This window comes from Saccopteryx leptura, chromosome 4 (assembly GCF_036850995.1).
Source record: "Saccopteryx leptura isolate mSacLep1 chromosome 4, mSacLep1_pri_phased_curated, whole genome shotgun sequence".
Classification (NCBI taxonomy): domain Eukaryota; kingdom Metazoa; phylum Chordata; class Mammalia; order Chiroptera; family Emballonuridae; genus Saccopteryx; species Saccopteryx leptura.
The window spans coordinates 23,472,686-23,493,471 of record NC_089506.1 but is presented as its reverse complement, the minus strand read 5'-3'; the positions used below and the strand labels follow the sequence as shown (position 1 = coordinate 23,493,471).

Below are 20,786 nucleotides of genomic sequence, written 5' to 3'. Positions count from 1 at the left end.
AGGAGGGGGGGGTGGAGAAGCAAATGGGCACTTCTCCTATGTGCCCTGGCCGGGAATCGAACCCGAGTCCCCCGCACGCCAGGCCGACGCTCTACCGCTGAGCCAACCGGCCAGGGCCTCTTAGAAGTTTTTAAATACTAGGGATCTTTCTCCTTTCTTCTCCAGGTGGTTGGGATCCACATGCAAGGAATTGGGTGTGATGAGATGCTGCAGGGCTTTGCTGTTGCTGTAAAAATGGGCGCCACAAAAGCCGACTTTGACAACACGGTTGCCATTCACCCTACCTCTTCGGAAGAGCTGGTCACACTCCGCTGAGAACTCAGAGACTCGGTGGCTAGCAGTCGGACCAGAAGACCTGAAATGAACCAAATAATCACATTTACTTAAACTGTTTCCACTTTATGTATTTTTTGTTGTAAACAGGATCTTCTGATAGTTGAAAATTTCAGCAAATAATAGAATTTACTTATGTAATTTGAAATTTATTATCCAAGATTGATTTTCATTTGATCACTTCTCACAATAATTAATGTTTTTAAGTTTTTTTATTAATAGCTCTAGATTAATTGGTTATGTTTTGGTTCCAGCCTCATCCCAAGTGAAAAACGATGTGAACTACGGTTAAGTTAATGAACTTGATGATTATAGTTCATCATTTTTTATCGAAGAAGAGAGCAGCTGTTCCCATTTAAATAATGCAAGTGCACAGAATCTTTTTCTGTTGTTTTGGAAGCCAGTTCTGTGCTCTGCATGTTACAAAGCTGCATTAAGGATGCGTCCTTTCTCTAAAAACATAGCACAAGAGGCCTGTCTGGCTTATTTTAATTTCTTTTTTTTGTTTTAAATGATTAAAAATTATTTGTTGCTTTTAGGAGATGAAGTGCTGCGAACGTGGGATAGACTTGAGGAGGCCGGTCATCTCACTGAGGGGCGGTGAGAGGGGATTGCAGGAGAGGGACAGACAGAGAAGTCCCTCCCTCTGCTAAGAATTCAGTTTCATGAAAGATTTAAGTTTTTGTATGTGTTCTTGCCATTTTATTTTTTTCTGAAAATGATTTCCAAAAATTTGAAAATAAAATGACAATCTTTTCTTCTTATAAAATTTGTTATGAATTTTTTTTTTTTTAGTTTTTTTATTTATTTATTCATTTTAGAGAGGAGAGGGAGAGACAGAGAGAGAGAGGAGAGACAGAGAGAAGGGGGGAGGAGCTGGAAGCATCAACTCCCATATGTGCCTTGACCAGGCAAGCCCAGGGTTTTGAACCGGCAACCTCAGCATTTCTAGGTCGACGCTTTATCCACTGCGCCACCACAGGTCAGGCCAAATTTGTTATGAATTTATGCCTTACAGTTTGTTTATTTATTTAGGTGACGGAGAGAGACAGAGAGAGGGACAGAAAGGGACAGACAGGAAGGGAGAGAGATGAGAAGCATCAATTCTTCGTTGCGGCATCTTAGTTCATTGATTGCTTTCTCATATATGCCATGACCAGGGGGCTACAGCTGAGTGAGTGACCCCTTTCTCAAGTCAGTGACCTTGGTTTCAAGCCAGTGACCTTTGGGCTCAAGCCAGTGACCATAGGGTCATGTCTGTGATCCTCCGCTCAAGCCAGCGACCCCACACTCAAGCTGGTGAGCCCGTGCTCAAGCGGTCGACCTCAGGGTTTTGAACCTGAGTCCTCCATGTCCCAGTCTGACGCTCTATCCACTGCACCACCACCTGATCAGGCCACAGTTTATTTTTTAAGAACGTTTCACATGGGAAGGTCAGGTGCTGACACTGAGCTGCCTTAAGAAGGCCTAACACCTTATGAGGGAGAAAACAGATTTTATTTTTATAAATTAAAGACCAGTCAAATAAAGAAACATTAAGCAAATGTAAAGATGGAGTTGAAAGAACGATCTAGAAATCACAGGTCTTTAGCACCTTATTTCCATTAGGTTTTACCAGCTCGGTAAGTTAAATTTTCCCTCTGCTTTCCTTAATATCAGTGTTGCTGACTTCTTTCATCAAGCTTTTACTGAATGTCTTTCTATTAATAGTTGGTGGTGGCACTGACTTCAGATACGTCCAATGCCAGAGAAAGAAAATTAATATATTAATAACTAGGTTATGTGATCGATGATTGCAGCAAGAAAATAGGGTCTGAAAACCTGAACATGACCTGACTGACACAACCACCCCCTGTCTTGCCCACCAGCCTCCAAATTAGTGGGTCAAGTTTCTGGGCTTCGCTGACCTGCTGGGTTTCTCACAATACACAGGCTCCAAATTTTGGACGTGACTGCATAAGAAAAAGGGGAGGGTTCAGTAGTTACTTCTACTCTAACCATGTATTTTTTTATCTCAGGTATCCACTGCCTGTTTGTTTCTACGAAGAACTAACATAGGAGGCCACTGAGCCTAGAGACTTAGGAAATGCAGTTTTCTTCAAGAAGAAGAGGTGAATAATTATGAATAATTACACAATCTACCATAGAGGCCATTGGATTTGGAAATTGGAAAATCATTGGTGACCTCTGCATTCACTGGTTGATGGTTGTGTGTGCCCTGGCTGGGGAGTGAACTGCAACCTTGATGTATCAGGACAATACTCTAACCCAGGAGTCCCCAAAGTACGGCCCGCGGGCCGCATGAGGCCCCTGAGGCCATTTATCTGGCCCACGCCGCACTTCCGGAAGGGGCACCTCTTTCATTTGTGGTCAGTGAGAGGAGCATGGTTCCTATTGAAATATTGGTCAGTTTGTTCATTTAAATTTACTTGTTCTTTATTTTAAATATTGGATTTGCTCCCGTTTTGTTATTTTTACTTTAAAATAAGATATGTGCAGTGTGTTAGGGATTTGTTCATAGTTTTTTTTATAGTCCGGCCCTCCAACGGTCTGAGGGACAGTGAACTGGACCCCTGTGTAAAAAGTTTGGGGACCCCTGCTCTAACCAGCCGAGCTAACCAGACAGGGCTCAGTGGTGAACTTTGCAAAGAGTAACTGGAGAGTTGTTTTAATAATCACAATTTGCCCTGGCTGGTTGGCTCAGCGGTAGAGCATCGGCCTGGCGTGCGGGGGACCCGGGTTCGATTCCTGGCCAGGGCACATAGGAGAAGCGCCCATTTGCTTCTCCACCCCCCTCCCTCCTTCCTCTCTGTTTCTCTCTTCCCCTCCCGCAGCCAAGGCTCCATTGGAGCCAAGATTGCCTGGGCGCTGGGGATGGCTCCTTGGCCTCTGCCCCAGGAGCTAGAGTGGCTCTGGTCGCGGCAGAGCGACGCCCAGGAGGGGCAGAGCATCGCCCCCTGCTGGGCAGGGCATCGCCCCTGCTGGGTGTGCTGGGTGGATCCCGGTCGGGCGCATGCGGAAGTCTGTCTGACTGTCTCTCCCCGTTTCCAGCTTCAGAAAATTACCAAAAAAAAAAAAAAAATCACAATTTACTGATTACCTGTACATTGATGAGTGCTTTACAGTTAGTATAAAATATTTTATTTAATACTTATTATGGACTATATGTTTGTGTCCCCCTCAAATTCGTGTTGAAATCTAACCCACAATATGATGGTGTTAGCAAGTAATTAGGCCATGTGGGTGGAGCCTTTATGATGAGATTAGCACCCTTATAAACAGAAAAGGAAGCGCTTGCTCCCTATCTTTCTCTGCTCACCACCTCGTGGGGACAGTAAGCAGGCTCTTACTAGACACCAGAACTGCTGGCACCTTGATCTTGGACTTTCCAGACTACAGAACTCTGGGAAGTGTTTGTTATTTTTAGATTATTTTTAAAGACTTTATTTATTCATTTTAGAGAGGAGAGAGAGAGAAAGAGAGAGAGGGAGGGGGAACAGAAAGTATCAAGTCCCATATGTGCCATGACCAGGCAAGGCCAGGGTTTCGAACTGGTGACCCCAGCATTCTAGGCTTATGCTTTATGCACTGTGCTACCACAGGTCAAGGTATTTTTAGATTTTATGTATTCATTTTTGAGAGAGAGAGAGAGAGAGAGAGAGAGAGAGAGAGAAGGGGCAAAGGAGCAGGAAGCATCAACTTTCATATGTGCCTTGACCAGGCAAGCCCAGGGTTTCAGACCAGCAACCTCAGCACTCCAGGTGGATGTTTTTATCCACTGTGCCACCACAGGTCAGGCAGAAGTGTTTGTTATTTAAGCCACCCAGTCTGTGGTACAATAGATCCTTGAATAACATTGTGTTTGTCATTTCATTATAATGTTGATGAGATGCCATAGGGTCTTAATTCTGTGTATGTGTGTGTGTGTATTTTTCTGAAATAAGCAGGAAGGTAGAGAGACAGACTCCCTCATGCGCCCGACTGGGATCCACCCAGCATGCCCACTAGGGGGCAATGCTCTGCCCATTTGGGGCGTTGCTCCATTGTAACTAGAGCCATTCTAGCACCTGAGGTGAAGGCCATGGAGCCATCCTCAGTGCCCAGGCCAACTTTGCTCCAATGGAGCCTTGGCTGTAGGAGGGGAAGAGAGAGATAGAGAGAAAGGAGAGGGGGAGGGGTGGAGAAGCAGATGGGCGCTTCTGTGTGCCCTGGCCGGGAATCGAACCCAGGATTTCCACATGCCAGGCTGATGCTCTACCACTGAGTCAACTGACCAGGGCCAGGGTTTAATTCTTATTTATTTATTTATTTTTTACACAGACAGAGAGTCAGAGTGAGGGATAGACAGGGACAGACAGACAGGAACGGAGAGATGAGAAGCATCAATCATTAGTTTTTTGTTGCGCATTGCGACACCTTAGTTGTTCATTGATTGCTTTCTCATATGTGCCTTGACCATGGGCCTTCAACGGACCGAGTAACCCCTTGCTTGAGCCAGTGACCTTGGGTCCAAGCTGGTGAATTTTTGCTCAAACCAGATGAGCCCACGCTCAAGCTGGCGACCTCGGGGTCTCAAACCTGTATCTTCCGCATCCCAGTCTGACGCTCTATCCACTGCACCACCGCCTGGTCAGGCCTTAATTCTTATTTATATCAATTAGCCTGTGGTAAAATTGGTTTCATTATTTTCCTCATGCAAACAACTATGTAATTAAAAAATTAAAATATAAAATTAAGCCACTACATACAAAAGAATGAAGCACTGATACATGCTACATGGATGAACCTTGAAAACATATCAAGTGAAATAAGTAAGACACAAAAAAGGCAAATACTGTGTTATTCCACTTACATAAAATATCTAGAACTAGGGCAAATTCATAGACACGGAAAGTAGAATTGAAGTTACCAGGGGCAGTGGGAGGAGGAAATGGGGAGTTATTGCTTAATGGGTACAGAGTTCTCATTTGGGGTGAGTAAAAAATTTTGGAAATAGTGATGATGGTTACATAATGTGAATGTAATTAATGCCACTGACTTGTACACTTTAAAATGGTTGAAACTAAATTTTATGTTATACATTTTTACCATAATTAAATAAAATAGTAAAAACAACTTTTACATTGAAATTAATCCTGTAGTTATGTTGAGTTATTCTTTTTGGATGGGACCATTTGGATAGGTAAGGATAGAGGAATGTTTTGTAAAATATACAGATTATCTTTTCCTAAGTAAGCTACCACACTCAGTCAAAAAATGTGCAAGGTATATAAGCATTCATGAGATAACATATTTGCGATTGCATTAGTAGCTTGAATCATTCTTTATATAATTTGACACTAGCCACACCCTTCTGACCTGAAATACTGAGGATGCCGATATGTAGGTGGTTTTAATTATAATAAAGGTTTATTTAAGCATCAGTGGTTGAGACTGTGTATGACACAAAAACTGTCCCTATAAACAGTCATGGCCCACACCTCAGAGTGGGGTATTTTTTGTATGCCTTCCCTAACCTCTGTTTAGAGGTTACAGAAACAACCCAGATGGTGTCTATATTGTGCAACAAGGATGAGAAGGCATAATAGAAATACGTATTCAACCCCAAATCTTGAATTCTCTGAAATCAAGATAATTTGGGCTGATGTTTGGAAATGGTTAAATTGGTCATTGCTGTAGAGTCAGCATTATCAGCAGGCAAATGGAATCTTTTTTAAGTTCATTTGTAGTGTCCATGTGTAAGTACTTCTGACACAAAAATGGCTTAATTACTGGCCATACAGGGAGCCCTTTTTTAAAAATTTTATTTAGACAATTAATTTTAACAGGGTGACATTGATTAATTAGAGTATATAGATTCAGAGAAAACATCTCTAGATCATTTTGATATTTGATTATGTTGTATACCCACCACTCAAAGTCCAATTGTTCTCGGTCACCTTTTACTTGGTTTTCTTTATGCCCCTCCCCTCCCCCACCCCCTCCTTCTCTTCCCTTTCCCTCCCCCTGGTAACCACTGCATTCTTATCCATGTTCATGAGTCTCAATTTTGTGTTAGGGAGCCCATTTTTGTCTTCACTTGAGGATTATCTTCACAATATAGGATATCACCCAAAAGTGTTTTGAATGAATTCAGTTATTGCTTTCAGCATTATGACCTAGTCATAGGCAATAGGCTCTATAAACAGGAGTGATGAAACTGGTTGACAACATCCATCATTTATAATTTTAATGGTTTGCTGGGCACTGTAGGGGTGGGTTTCAAGTTGGCAATGATAATAACAGCTTATATTTGGGTAAAGGAGAGGCAATTGAGATTTGGAGGCTTGGATTATCAACATCTTTATTTTTATTTATTCATTTTTAGAGAGGAAAGAGAGCGAGAGAGAAGGGGAGAGAAGCGGGAAGTATCAATTCTCATATGCGCCTCAACCAGGCAAGTCCAGGGTTTCAAATTGGCAACCTCAGAGTTCCAGGTCAATGCTTTATCCACTGCGCTACCATAGGTCAGGCATCAATAACATATTCTAATATTGGCATTAGGAGGCTTAACTGTCCAATATCTGTTCCAACTGGCTGAGATGACACAAAACATTGAAATAAAGGAATACTTCTGAGCATTTGGTTAACGTAATTAAGCGAGAAGGCTCTAATTAGACTGCGGTGGCTCTAATGCCTGGGTAGCTTACATAAGCAAAGTGAAACTTAAACCAGAGTCCATGTACTTGAATTTGTGAAAATGAAACTTAGGAACTATGAAGCACAACCTATTAACTAGGCTTTCCCAAATAAGAAAATTGCTTAAACTATAGCTAATCAAACACTTTCTTTGATTTGTTCCTGCATTTTAGCTATAAAACTTTTCCCCAAGTTCTCTCAGTGGAGTGTTCCCAACTTTTTTTGGTTTGAGGCTGCCTGATGTTAATCTATCTTTGTGCAAATAAACTTCAAATTTTCAATGTAGCTCTGTTTATTTTTTTATTTATTTTTATTTAAAAAAAAATTTTTTTAAAACAAGTTTTATTTATTTTGCCTTTTACAGAGACAGAGAGAGAGTCAGAGAGAGGGATAGATAGGAACAGACAGACAGGAATGGAGAGAGATGAGAAACATCAATCAGTTTTTCGTTGAGACACCTTAGTTGTTCATTGATTGCTTTCTCATATGTGCCTTGACCGTGGGGCTACAGCAGACCGAGTAACCCCTTGCTCGAGCCAGCGACCTTGGGCCCACGCTGGTGAGTTTTGCTCAAACCAGATGAGCCCGCGCTCAAGCTGGCGACCTCAGGGTCTTGATCCTGGGTCCTCCGCATCCCAGTCCGACGCTCTATCCACTGCTCCACTGCCTGGTCAGGCTCAATTTATTTTTTAACAGTTCATCGAGTGCTTTCTAGGTGGTAGAGCTAGTTCTGTAAAAGCATGCTTCTTTAATTAAGCTCAATTCTCACATGACTAGATGAGCATGTGTCAAAGTTTTATTTAACACAAGGGAAAATAAATGAGCACCACTTAAATGAGAACAGAGACTACAAAGTCTTGCTATAGCAAGAGAGTCAGCCACCATCCCTTGTGTTTGGTAGAGCCTGTAAGGCAACCAGAAAGGGGGGGAAGCCTTATAGGCATACCTCGGAGACATAGCAGTTCCGTTCCAGATCACCAGACTAAAGCGAGTATGGCAATAATAGAGTTGTAATCTTTTTGCTGGTGGAGGATATTGGCTTCAATATGGAAAAAATGCAACACCAGTGAAGTGCAAAAAAGCAAAGTGCAATAAGACGAGGTATGCTTGTATAGTGAGAAGGAAGAAAAAGGATGCTCTTTGTATGTTGAGATTAAAGCTTGTTGGAAGGGGAAGCTGGAGGTAAAGCAACTAGAAGTGGCGTCTACGTGATTGGTTTGGGAAACATATTGGGTTTTCTCTGGTTAGTCCTGGTGTGAGTGTGTATGTGCATGTGTGTGTTGCAGTGTGTATCTAAATCAGGGAAGTTGGCAGCCTTTGAGCAAAACCTGATTATTCTGAGCTGACTGTTGCAAAGTTTGTAGCTTGGTTTCTTTTTCTTTTAAAATTTTTTCATTGATATGAGAGAGAAGTATCAACTAACTCATTGTTCCACTTAGTTGTTCCATTAGTTGCACACTCACTGGCTGCTTCTCAGATGTGCAGATCTAACCACGATCTCTGTGTGCTGGGATGATGCTCTCTCTACTGAGCCATCTGGCTACAACTGTGGCTTGGTTTCTTATGTTAAGGTGAGCAACTTTGTTACAATGAAATGGAGGACAAAAATAAATTAAAGAAACAATATCGTAAATAAAAGAAACATTTTATTCATTGTAACAATAATACACTGTAATATGATAAATGCATAATAAAAACATTTTTTACATTGTAATTATGCTTACATGCCTGTTAACTTTTAATAATAATTGTAAGAAAAAAGTACTCATTTAGATACAAATACATTACATCACACGCAATGGATTGACTCTGCATAAGATGAAATACGGACATTTACAGATTAGTCTTCCAATATCAAAAAGGAGGACATGTAGGAGGACACTTTTCGAGGGAGGACGGAACTTACAAAAGGACTGTCCTCCCTAAAGGAGGACGATTGGTCACCTTACTTATGTGAGTCAGAGTTTTATTATCATTGATAGTCCAGCTATTGTCCATTTGTATACTAAGTCTCTCACTCATTGATAAGGTAGCCAGTAGAATGATAGAACTGATCCTATAAGGGTATGAGGAACTGGAATTTATATAATCCCTGGAGAAAGGAATGATGAAATAAAAATTAATTGATACTGGCTCATGTTTCTTGAGTTTAACCTTTGGAATTATTTTTGTACTTGATGTGTGCTCCTTCTTCCCATTACACCTTGCCAAGTTTTTGCCAGTTAGTCTCTGGCTTTATTGGGTTGTAAAACCTCGGGGCCTGTTGGGCAAATGAGTTTGTAAAATTTGTAGTTTTTGAGTTTGCTCACTTTTAGTGTTAAAAAATGGCTCTGGGCAGCGCCAGGTATGTGATCTGTGAAACTGCAAATTACCTTCCTGCTTGGGAAGGGCCATTGTCTTGCTAATGTTTGCTGGAGGAGAGGTTTTTGAGTCAGAAAGTATTTAAAAGAGAAGGGAGAAAGCCATATTTTTGCAGAGTTTGTGCAGAGAGAAGGGAGAAGATGTGCAGATGGGAACCAGAGGTGAGGGGCTTTGGTGAGCTCAGCTGAGACTGGTGGCCTTTGATTCTAGAAGGAACAGGAAAAGATTCCCCTGGTTGTGGAACTGGAGAATATGTCAGTAGCTTTGTGAGCTCTGAATGAATGAAGAAGGAAGTGTTTTCTCTGTGTGTTTGCTTGTCAGCCGGTGCAAGACTTTAATAAAGGATGGCCCTCCATTTTTTGGCTCCACTGTTTCTTTACCATCTGCCCGAATCTAATGGGAACCTGTATGTGCAAGGCCACGATGACAGCTGCAACTACTAGCCCTACAGGGCCCTACTATATTTATATTGTTAGCCCTACAGGGCCCTACTATATTTATATTGTTATTCAAAGTTACATTTTCTCAAGGTGTCAGAGCAATTGTGATAGTACAATTATTCCTGATGAGAAAACCAACACAGATTAAGTAACTTGAGGAGTAACCAGTACTAAGAAATTAAATGACAGCTACAGAATAGTTGAACTCAGGCTATGCTGCCATTTTGGATTATGATTGTGGAAAAGACAGCCACAACTCTGACACACTCCAGTAGATTGCAGGCTGTGGGCAAGGCCAATTAATCTTCCTTGTCATTTTATTTCTACCCCTTTATGTTGCTCCTGAATTTGAAATCCTCTTCTGAAAGTTTGTAGTAGGCAGACAGGCATGAGCAGAGCAGGAACAATGGGGCAGGCGCAGAGGGTCACAAGGCCGGAGAGTGCCAGGTGCCTAGCAATGGGCAAAACTACTGGCCAGTGCATGGCCACTCCTTTAAGTATTAACTCCTGAAGATGACATCTAAACTTATAGTTTGAGTCTTGGCTCGGAATTCTTTCTTAGCTAGAAAGCAAGTACCGAGGTTGCTGAACCAACCACGGTCGAACCTAACTCGTTGCTAATCCTGGTGCAATTTTTCTGCCACTAACAAGTTCACAGGTGTGGTGGAAAGTGTTCATACATGTGGTGGTTGGAATTCAGAAACAGCCTCACTCCAGGATTTGCCTTTGCTGTTTTGATCAAGTCATTTAGCTTCCCTGGGCCTCTTATTTCCTCACTTGCAAATAGAGAGAGCTGGGACTTTTTTTTTTAATTTAGATGCTTGTAACTGGCATTTGATGCAAAGTCACAAATCACCTAGTAGACAGTAACTTGAAAACTCCCATTACGACTTAAGTTAAAAAGATTCCAGAGCAGCTGGAGGAGGATCCAGGAGCTTTATTTACATTTCTACAATGGAAACATTTTTTTTCCATCTTGATGGCTGCTAGTCATCTCTTACCTAGTCGGGTTCTCCGTCCCGCCCAGCCATTCTCCCGTTGTCAAGGAGATGCAGAACGCTCCAAGCTGGCTGATTTTCCTCCCGTGGTACCCCGAGAGGAGCACGTGACCACGCACGCGCGTTCTAGGCGGTGGAGGCGCCGCGGTGGCTGTCGGGATCGAGTATTTAGCAACCCGATCAGGAAGTGGCGGGCGGGGCTCCAGGCCGAGTCGCTGGTGCTTTCGTCGCCGCCAGTGCCGAGAGCTCGACCTGGCGGGACAGCGCTGGCTGTGCGGTTGGGCCGGCGGCGGCGCTGACCAGGAGCTGGGAGCGGCAGCCACGCGGGCGTGGGTGGCTGGCCGAGGCGGAGGCGCGGAGAGGCGGCGTCGAGTCGCGCGGGGCGGCCCCCCTAGCCCAGGTAAGGGGCTACGGCCGCCGGCCGGGTGGGGGGCGCGGAGCTCCGGCCTGTTGTTCCTCGGAGCGCCACCTACCACGGGGCGAGCGAGTTTTCCAGCCCTGGGGAGGCTGGCGCTGCCGTAACGACTCCTGGGAGCATCGTCTTTTAGGCCGGTGGCTTATTGAGCAAACTTTCGGGTGGGAAAGGGGACCTTCGCAGTTGGGTAGTCTCTTCCTAGCCCCGAGGTGACAGGAGCGGTGGCCGAGCGAACCGAGTGTGCGGAGTTTGGGGAAGCACGGTGTCCAGCCAGCTACATGCGGGCTGTGATTTAGATGCTTGTTCACGATCTTTTTTTTTTTTTTTTTTAATCTGTCTTTTGGAGACCTACTTTGTAATGATTCCCCAACTTTAGTTATAATAGTTGTTTTCTGCGAAGTCTAAAGATATTTCTGAGACGAAACGCTGCGGGACATTTTTTTTTTTTTTTTTTTTTTACTCTCGTCCCCCCGCCCCCCTCCCTCTGGAAACCGCTCCACTTTTGTCTATGACATTTTCCTCCCACCTCTGTATTTGTCATTTAAGACGTAGACAGTGTCTTCTCAGCTTGCTAGCAGTTCATAGGGGGGGGGGGGTTCCTAGGTGCCAGTGGCACCTCTGAAGCTTAGGCAGCGACAGAAACAAGACAGGAAAGGTGACAGAAGTGGGACGGTATAGTGGAAAGAACGTGGAGTCAGAAGATCGTGACTTAATTTTGGCTTCTCCGTGTCCCTCGGTGACACGTGGACACGTGAACTCCCAGAGTTGTGGTGGGGTTTTTTTGTTTGTTTGTTTTTTTCAGTGTCAAACGGGCAGGATGATGTGCCCTGTCCACCACACAGGTAACACTACAAATAATTGAAGGGTCTTCTGAGAAAAAGGAGGAAAAGTTAGGCGGAGCGTGCGATGGTGATCCACAGACAGTAAGCTTTCTGCGCCGGTTGCCTTTGAACGTTATCAGGAGCACACCTTTGTGTGCCGGAAAAAGCCTTTTCCCAGCATTTAAGGGGTGGAGCAGGTAGCACTGATTTAGGAATTAGGACCTTTGGGTTCTAGTGCAAGTAGTTCCAGCTGTTGTGACCTGAACCATAACTCTTTACTTCATACTTTATGTATCATAAGAATAAAATGGATACTTTTTATCTCCTAACGTTGTGAGGGTCAAATCCTCTGAGCATTTAGGTCTTTTTAAACTGTAAGTCTTTTTATTTAAGTTTGTGTTAAAATCATGTTTAAAAGCCTTGGTTAGTTAGTTGTCTTGACAAGGTGGAATAAACAGGTGTTTCCTGTCTTAGTCTTGTTGCCTGCACCTTATCATTTGAATTCTCATACTTTCCCACGCCATAAGATGGTCTCTTGCTTAGCACAGTGTAATCATTATTTCTTTTAAAATCCAACTGAAAATAGTAATACCCAAATAACATATTTGTAAAGCTTTACTATTTTAAAAATCACCTTCTCAGATCTGGCTGGATGCTCAGTGGATAGAGGGTCGGCCCAGCAAATGGATGTCCCGGGTTTGATTGCAGTCAGAACACACAGGAGAAGCGACCATCTGCTTCTCTCCCCTCCCCTTCTCCCACTTCGCTCTCTCTTTTCCGGCATCCAGTGGCTCAATTGGTTTGAGGATGGCCCCGGTGCTGAGGATGGCTCGGTTGGTCTCAGTGCTGCTGTCAGCCTCGGGTGCTAAACATAGCTTTGTACTGGAGCATCCACCCCAGGTGGCATTGCTGGATGGGTCCCAGTTGGGGCGCATGCGGGAGTCTGTCTGACTATATCCCCTCCTCTCACCTTAAAAACAATCGCGTTCTCATTTTTTTTCTTATAATTGGGGTAGACAACATTGGAAATATCCTCATTTTATCTTATAATTAAATTGGATTTGGAGCAGCCTTGTGGATTGCCTAGGGTCATGTTGCTGTTAGGGATTAGAATTGAGGGGAGAAGATGGGTCTTTGATTTGAGGTCCTGTACCAGTGACTGTTCCTTTCCTAATTGGTTTCCTCTGATTATTTCTTATCAGTGCTTACATCTTTTAACTTGAAGCACTCTAAATCACTGGTCCCTAACCTTTTTTGGGCCACGGACCAGTTTAATACCAGAAAATATTTTCACGGACCAGCCTTTAGGGTGGGACAGCTAAATGTATCACGTGACCGAGACAAGCGTCAAGAGTGAGTCTCAGACGGATGTAACAGAGGGAATCTGGTCATTTTTAAAAAAAATTATTTATTTATTTTTTACAGAGACAGAGAGTGAGTCAGAGAGGGATAGACAGGGACAGACAGACAGGAACGGAGAGAGATGAGAAGCATCAACCATTAGTTTTTCATTGCGTGTGGCAACACCTTAGTTGTTCATTGATTGCTTTCTCATATGTGCCTTGACCGCAGGCCTTCAGCAGACCGAGTAACCCCTTGCTGGAGCCAGCGACCTTGGGTTCAAGCTGATGGGCTTTTGCTCAAACCAGATGAGCCCGCACTCAAGTTGGTGACCTCGGGGTCTCGAACCTGGGTCCTCTGCATCCCAGTCCAACGCTCTATCCACTGCGCCACTGCCTGGTCAGGCGAATCTGGTCATTTTTTAAAAATAAAACATCGTTCAGACTTAAATATAAATAAAACGGAAATAATGTAAGGTATTTATTCTTTCTCTGTGGACCAGTACCAAATGGCCCACGGACTGGTACCGGTCCGCGGCCTGGGGGTTGGGGACCTCTGCTCTAAATCACATTTTATTTATTCATTTTTAGGCAAAGTACTCAATGCTTTCAGCTTCTCAAATATAAGCTGCTTGAAGGCAAGGATTTATTTTCTAGAACCTTTCAGAATTTGAAGTACAGTACTTGACAAACAGGACTTTTTAATAAAGGCTTGTGGAACCAATCACAATGAGGTTAGAACAGTTTAAAGATGTGTTTCTGTTCATTATTCATTTAAGAAGTATTTATTGAGCTGCCCTGTGCTTTAAGGCTTTCAGAGCATAAGATAGTCTTTCCTCTGAGGCCTTCCTTCCCAGCCTATGAACATTAGTCTTAACACTGCAAAAATCATTTACACAGTCAGCTTGTAAGCTTCCCAGACTCTCCATGGGATTCGAAGGAGAGCTTAGATAAGAGAGGAACATTTTAAAATGCTTGTTGAATGATCTGTGACTTCCTTGGTTGTATTGAAGTTGCTGAGAATTATAGAGTTTTAAACTGGGGAAAAAACCCAAAAAAGTTTAGTCTCACTTGTCTAAATCAGGAATCTTCTGTAGCTATTTCTTTCTTCTTCTTTTAATGTTTATTGTATTGATTTTAGAGAGGAAAGGAGAGAGGGAGAGAGGGACAGGAACATCCATCTGTTCCTGTGTGCCCTGTCCGGGCATCAAACTGGCAACCTCTGCACTTTGAGACGAACCAGTGGAGCTATCAGGCCATGTCTCTGTAAATATTTCTAACAAATACTAATCCAGCCGTCCGGCTCTTCATCACTTAATGATAAAGAGTTCACCAGTTTTAAATTTTACCTTTTTATTTGTAAGCAGTTCTGATGGTTCTTTCTTTTTTCCTTTTTGCAGTGAGCCTAAATCTGCCTCCTGTTTTCTGCTGAGTATTCTCGATATTGTTTCTAGAGTGGTGGTGTTCAATAGAAATACAGTGTGAGCCACACATAATTTAAATGTTTCTATTAGCTATAGTTTCTAAAAAGGTTAAAAAAATTAGGGGAATTAATTGTAGTATTTTACTTAATCGAGTATATCCAAAATACACGTCAACGTGTAAAATATGTCATATGTCATTAGTAGTTTCATAAATTTTTTTTTTTTTTGGTACTAAGCCTTTTAAATTTGATGTGTGTTTTATACTTAGAATACACCTCAACTCTAGCCGCATTTCTGATGCTCATTATGCACATGTAGGCCAGTGGCTACCATATTGGACAGTGCAGTTCTAGAGCTTTAGAGAATAGTTATGTTTCTCTTTATGTTTGCCTAGCTCAGTGCTTGGCATATAATAGGCACTAATTAAAGATTTTTTGAGTGAATGAGTAAATACATGTATTAGACAACTAGTGACAGAAGGCAGTTTTGTTTAGGAAGTAACTTTTGTTGAGACCTATGAATTTAGCATGTAGGTTTAAGTGATTGGAAACTGTATTAAAGATACTTATTTTTAATCATTGCAGCATTATGGATCCAAGCCTTTTGAGAGAACGGGAACTGTTCAAAAAACGAGCTCTTTCCACTCCTGTAGTAGAAAAACGTGCAGTATCTTCTGAGTCATCATCATCATCATCAAAGAAGAAGAAAGCAAAGCTAGAGCATGGAGGATCATCAGGCTCTAAACAAAATTCTGGTGAGTAAAATGGACTAGGACTTTTTAGTTTTTATTTTTCAGGAAATCATTTAGTAATGGCAAGTTCATTTTCTTAAGATGTTAGTAGACTTGTGTTGTAGTTAGAATTTAGGTTATTGCCTGACCAGTGGTGGTACAGTGGATAGAGCATTGGCCTGGACGCTGAGGACCCAGGTTCAAAACCCTGAGGTCTCTGGCTTGAGTGCGGGCTCACCAGCTTGAACATGGGGTTGCTAGCTTGAGCATGGGATCTAGTCATGACCCCATGGTCGCTGGCTTGAGCAAGGGGTCACTGGCTCAGTTGGAGCCCTCTGGTCAAGGCACTTATGAGAAAGCAATCAATGAACAACTAAGGTGCCACAATGAAGAATTGATGCTTCTCATCTCTCTCTCTTCCTGCCTGTCTGTCCCTGTCTCTCTCTTTCCAAAAAAAAAAAAAATTTAGGTTATTATCTTTGAAAAAACGACCTCATTGATGTTTAATTTCCATACCATCTAGTACACTTCTTTTTGTTTTTTTTTCTAGTACACTTGTTTTTTAAGTGTACAGTTTAAAGATGTTTAGTAAATTTAAAGAGTTGTGTAATTACCAGTGCATTCCAATTTTAGAACATTTTTGTTATCCCCCAAAAGATCCCTTGTGCCTATTTGCAGTTGCTTTTTAGTCCCAGATAACCAATAATCTACTTTCTGTCTCTATGTATTTGCCTTTTCTGGACATTTCATATAAGTGCGATTTGATGATGTGTGGTCTTTAGTGTGTGGCTCTTTTATTTAGCATCTTTTGAGATGATCATGTTCTTGTTCTTGATTCTAATAACACAGTGTATTACATGAATTGATTTTCAGATGTTAAACCAACTTGCATTCTTGGAATAAATCCTACTTGGTTATGGTATATATTCCTTTTTATTTGTTGTGGAATTCAGTTTGCTGTATATTGTACAGGATTCATCCACCTTGTAGCATGTATCAGTATTTCATTTTATTGCTGTAGAGTATTCCATTGTATGGATATACCACAATTTGTTTAGCCATTTATCAGTTAAGATATGTTTGTGCCTGACCTGTGGTGGTGCAGTGGATAAAGCATCGACCTGGAATGCTGAGGTTGCCAATTCAAAATCCTGGGCTAACCCAGTCAGGGCACATATAAGAAGTAACTAGTACTATGAGTTGGTGCTTCCTCTCCTCCCCCACCCTTCTTTCTCTCTAACCTCTCTCTAAAATCAAAATCTTTAAAAAAAAATAAAGGCATTTGTATTCCTCCCACCTTTTGTCTATTACAAATAGAGCCACTGTGAACATTCATGTACAAGTCGTTATGTGGGCATCTATTTTCTCTCTCTCTCTTTAGGAAAGAGACCTAAGAGTAGAATTTCTGGGTCATGTAGTTAATTTATGTTGAGCATTTTAAGAAACTACCAAAATGGCTGTACCATTTTACATTCTTACCATTAGTGCATGAGGGTTCCATTCTTTATTTAATAAACATTTTTAAAATTTTTATTAATTTTATTTTGTTAACATACCTTCAAATGTCCCACTCAATATAACACCCCCCCGTCCATTTTTTTTCTTCTTACCAAGATTTATTATTTTTGTCTTTCTGATCATAGCCATTCTAGTAGATGTGAAGTGTTATTTTGGTATTTTGGTTTTTGTTTTGTTTTGTTTTTGTATTTTTCTGAAGTTGGAAACAGGGAGGCAGTCAGACAGACTCCCACATGCGCCCGACCAGGATCCACCTGGCATGCCCCCCAGGGGGCGATGCTCTGCCCATCTGGGGCGTTGCTCTGTTGCAACCAGAGCCATTCTAGCACCTGAGACAGAGCCATGGAGCCATCCTCAGCGCCCAGGCCAACTTTGCTGCAATGGAGCCTTGGCTGCAGGAGGGGAAGAGAGAGAGAGAGAGAGAGGAAGGAGAGGGGGAGGGGTGGAGAAGCAGATGGGCGCTTCTCCTGTGTACCCTGGCTGGTAATCGAACCTGGGACTCCTGCAAGTCAGGCCGATGCTCTACCACTGAGCCAATCGGCCAGGGCCTATTTGGTTTTAATATGCAGTTCCCTAATGATTAATGATGTTTGATGTCATTTCATGTGCTTATTGACTATTCATGTATCTGTCGTCTTTGGTAAAATGTTCACCTTTTTTGCCCACTTAAAAAATACTGGGTTGTCTTTTTTCTATTGGTTTGTAAGAGTTCTTTATTTATTCCAAATAGAATTAATTTTTTTAATTAGAAAAGAAAGGAAAGAACAGGGGATTAAACTGGCAACCTCAGTGCTTTGGGACAATGCTTTGTCCGAGGGCAGACATTTTTTTTCAAATTTCTTTTTTTTTTCTTTACAGAGACAGAGAGAGGGATAGATAGGGACAGACAGGAACTGAGAGAGATGAGAAGCATCAATGATCAGTTTTTCGTTGTGACACCTTAGTTCATTGATTGCTTTTTCATATGTGCCTTGACCGTGGGCCTTCAGCAGACTGAGTGACCCCTTGCTCGAGCCAGCGACCTTGGGCTCAAGCTGGTGAGCCTTACTCAAACCAGATGAGCCCGTGCTCAAGCTGGCGACCTCAGGGTCTTGAACCTGGGTCCTCCGCATCCCAGTCCAACTCTATCCACTGTACTACCGTCTGGTCAGGCAGAAATTTTTTTTTTTTTTGTATTTTTCTGAAGCTGGAAACGGGGAGAGACAGTCAGACAGACTCCCGCATGCGCCCGACCGGGATTCACCCAGCACGCCCACCAGGGGCGACACTCTGCCCACCAGGGGGCGATGCTCTGCCCCTCCGGGGCGTCGCTCTGCTGCGACTAGAGCCACTCTAGCGCCTGGGGCAGAGGCCAAGGAGCCATCCCCAGCGCCCGGGCCATCTTTGCTCCAATGGAGCCTTGGCTGCGGGAGGGGAAGAGAGAGACAGAGAGGAAGGAGGGGGTGGGTGGAGAAGCACATAGGCACGCTTCTCCTATGTGCCCTGGCTGGGAATCGAAAGAAATTTTTTTTTAAAAAAAGAAATCTTTGCCTAACTCAAGGTTATGAAAATGTATTATGTTGTCTTTTAAGAGCTTTATAGTTTTAACTATTACATTAGGTTTTGATAAGTTTGAGTTGATTTAAAAAAACACTTTGACCTAATGACTTTTCAGTTTAACATAGGGGTCTCAATTCAACTTTTTGTGTGTGGTTATTCAGCTGTTCCTGTATCATTTGTTGGAACAACTTGTCTTCCTCATTGACTTGCATTAACTGCACCCTTGTTGACTACCAGTTGACTAAATCAGTGGTCTCCAATCCCCGGGCTGTGGACCGGTACCGGTCCGCAGAGAAAGAATAAATAACTTACATTATTTCCGTTTTATTTATATTTAAGTCTGAACGATGTTTTATTTTTAAAAAATGACCAGATTCCCTCTTTTCCATCCGTCTAAGACTCACTCTTGACGCTTGTCTCGTTAAGTTTGACAATTATATTTAAAAATACCACAGTTTTTACGCCGGTCACATAATTTAATTTTGTGCATTTATCTGTCCCACCCTAAAGGCCGGTCCGTGAAAATATTTTCTGACATTAAACTGGTCCATGGCTCAAAAAAGGTTGGGGACCAATGGACTAAATGAGTAGTTATTTGTGGTATTTCAGTGTAATTCTAGTACTCAGATGTCAGTCCTTACGAAAGCACCACATTCTCATGACAACTGTTGCATTGCAGTGAAGTTTTGAAATTGGGCTGTACTGAGCCAGCGGGGGTTCCACGCGCTCAGAAACACCCCTGCCTGTTTCCTTGTACTGTCTCCCGGTGATACTTGCCTCTTGGATTTTGCTCATTTAGTTTCCTCTTTTGGGAGCATTCATTCCTACTTTCCTCTTTCCTTTGGCTAACTCCTCTTCTTTTAGGTTTCAGCTTAAAAGTCATATTATTCCTTCTTTCAATTTGATTTTAGTGCTTAGCCTTTGAGTTCTCACAGAGCTCACTATTTCTATCAGAGCTTCTGTGTGCCACTGTAATTTCATGGTTACTTATTGGCTGTTGTAACTTAATCCCTCACGGCTAGAAGCACTCAGTACTTATTTGTTGGATGGCTAAATGAATTACAGGGTAAGGTAGGGAAAAGTTGATAGTGTGCATTATCAAAGGCCCCCAAAGTTTACTGTTTGTGAAAATGTGGTTCTAATAGTGCTCAGAATAGTTCTCAAAGTATTCTAAATACCTAAGTTTCACAAGTCTTTTGAAAGTTGATTATGTTATTTGTGTTTGTTTCTTATGTTAGAAAAAAATACAAAAATATTTCATGGATAAACTATTTCAGACTCATAATTAGGGTTCTCTAAATTGAAAAAGACAGATACTTATTTTTCACTTTATGTATCAAATGTTTTCTACTTTATCATTTTCAGTAGCTTATTAATACTGTGAAGTTGATGTGCTACATTTAAAGCTGTTATTTCCAATTTTTTGTTGTTTTTAGTAATGATATTTTATAAACATCCTTGAGTGATTTTTTCTTTTGAACTAATTTCTCAATAAATTTTCAGAAGTGACATTTCTGGCCTAATGGTAGTTGTAGTGTAGTGGTTAAGAGCATGCTTTGGTTTGCTCATGAGTAGTAGCAAAATGGTATTAGGGTTATAAAATATAATGTCTGTTCAGCCCTGAAATTATAAGAAATAAAACTGCCATATTTCTTAACAGATGTTGAGTGGTTCTATCTTTTCATATTTTTGCAGTATTTTCTAGGTCAGGTATCGTAGCCCTTGAGAGGGTGATTGTGAGAAGCACGACGAGGCCCCGCTCAGGAAACGCAGTTTAGTGGTGGATTTGTCAGTTTTAGTTAGAGGTAGCCTGGTCCTTCTTAGACTATGTATGTGTTTCAGCAGTTAGTCCATTGTATGAAAATTTTATGCAAGTATACCTATGACTTTTCTGAGTATTTCGAGACTTTTTTTCTCAGTAATCCTGTATAAAACTTAAGTCTTCAGAAATGTGTAAATTTTTCTTTAAGAAACCAGAAAATACTGCTTTTTAATAAGTAAGGACTTTAATATAAGTAGCACTATTTTACTTTGGATTTAGAGAAGCATTTTGAATAGCATTTTTATAACCAAAGCACATGTAGTTTTAGTACTCTAATAGTTTTTAGTCCACACGATTTTAGGTATAACCTATTTTGGCATCATTAGCTTTGCTTATGTTTTTTGTTTTACTTTTCGCTACTTAATAC

The 20,786-nt window shown here is 41.9% G+C and overlaps 2 protein-coding genes across 2 annotated transcripts in view; both read left to right on the top strand.

Moving 5' to 3' along the window:
* GSR (glutathione-disulfide reductase) overlaps positions 1 to 1,102 on the top strand; it is a 44,804-nt gene extending 43,702 nt beyond the window's left edge. The window contains exon 13 of the mRNA XM_066380285.1: positions 166 to 1,102. Coding sequence (XP_066236382.1) covers positions 166 to 315 — 150 coding nt within the window. The 3' untranslated portion in view covers positions 316 to 1,102. The remainder of the gene's footprint in view (positions 1 to 165) is intronic.
* Positions 1,103 to 10,984: 9,882 nt separating this feature from the next.
* The window catches only part of GTF2E2 (general transcription factor IIE subunit 2), a 65,442-nt gene continuing 55,640 nt past the window's right edge, over positions 10,985 to 20,786 (top strand). Inside the window, exons 1-2 of the mRNA XM_066380283.1 lie at positions 10,985 to 11,210; positions 15,395 to 15,564. Of these exons, the coding sequence (XP_066236380.1) occupies positions 15,399 to 15,564 (166 nt within the window). The 5' untranslated portion in view covers positions 10,985 to 11,210; positions 15,395 to 15,398. The remainder of the gene's footprint in view (positions 11,211 to 15,394; positions 15,565 to 20,786) is intronic.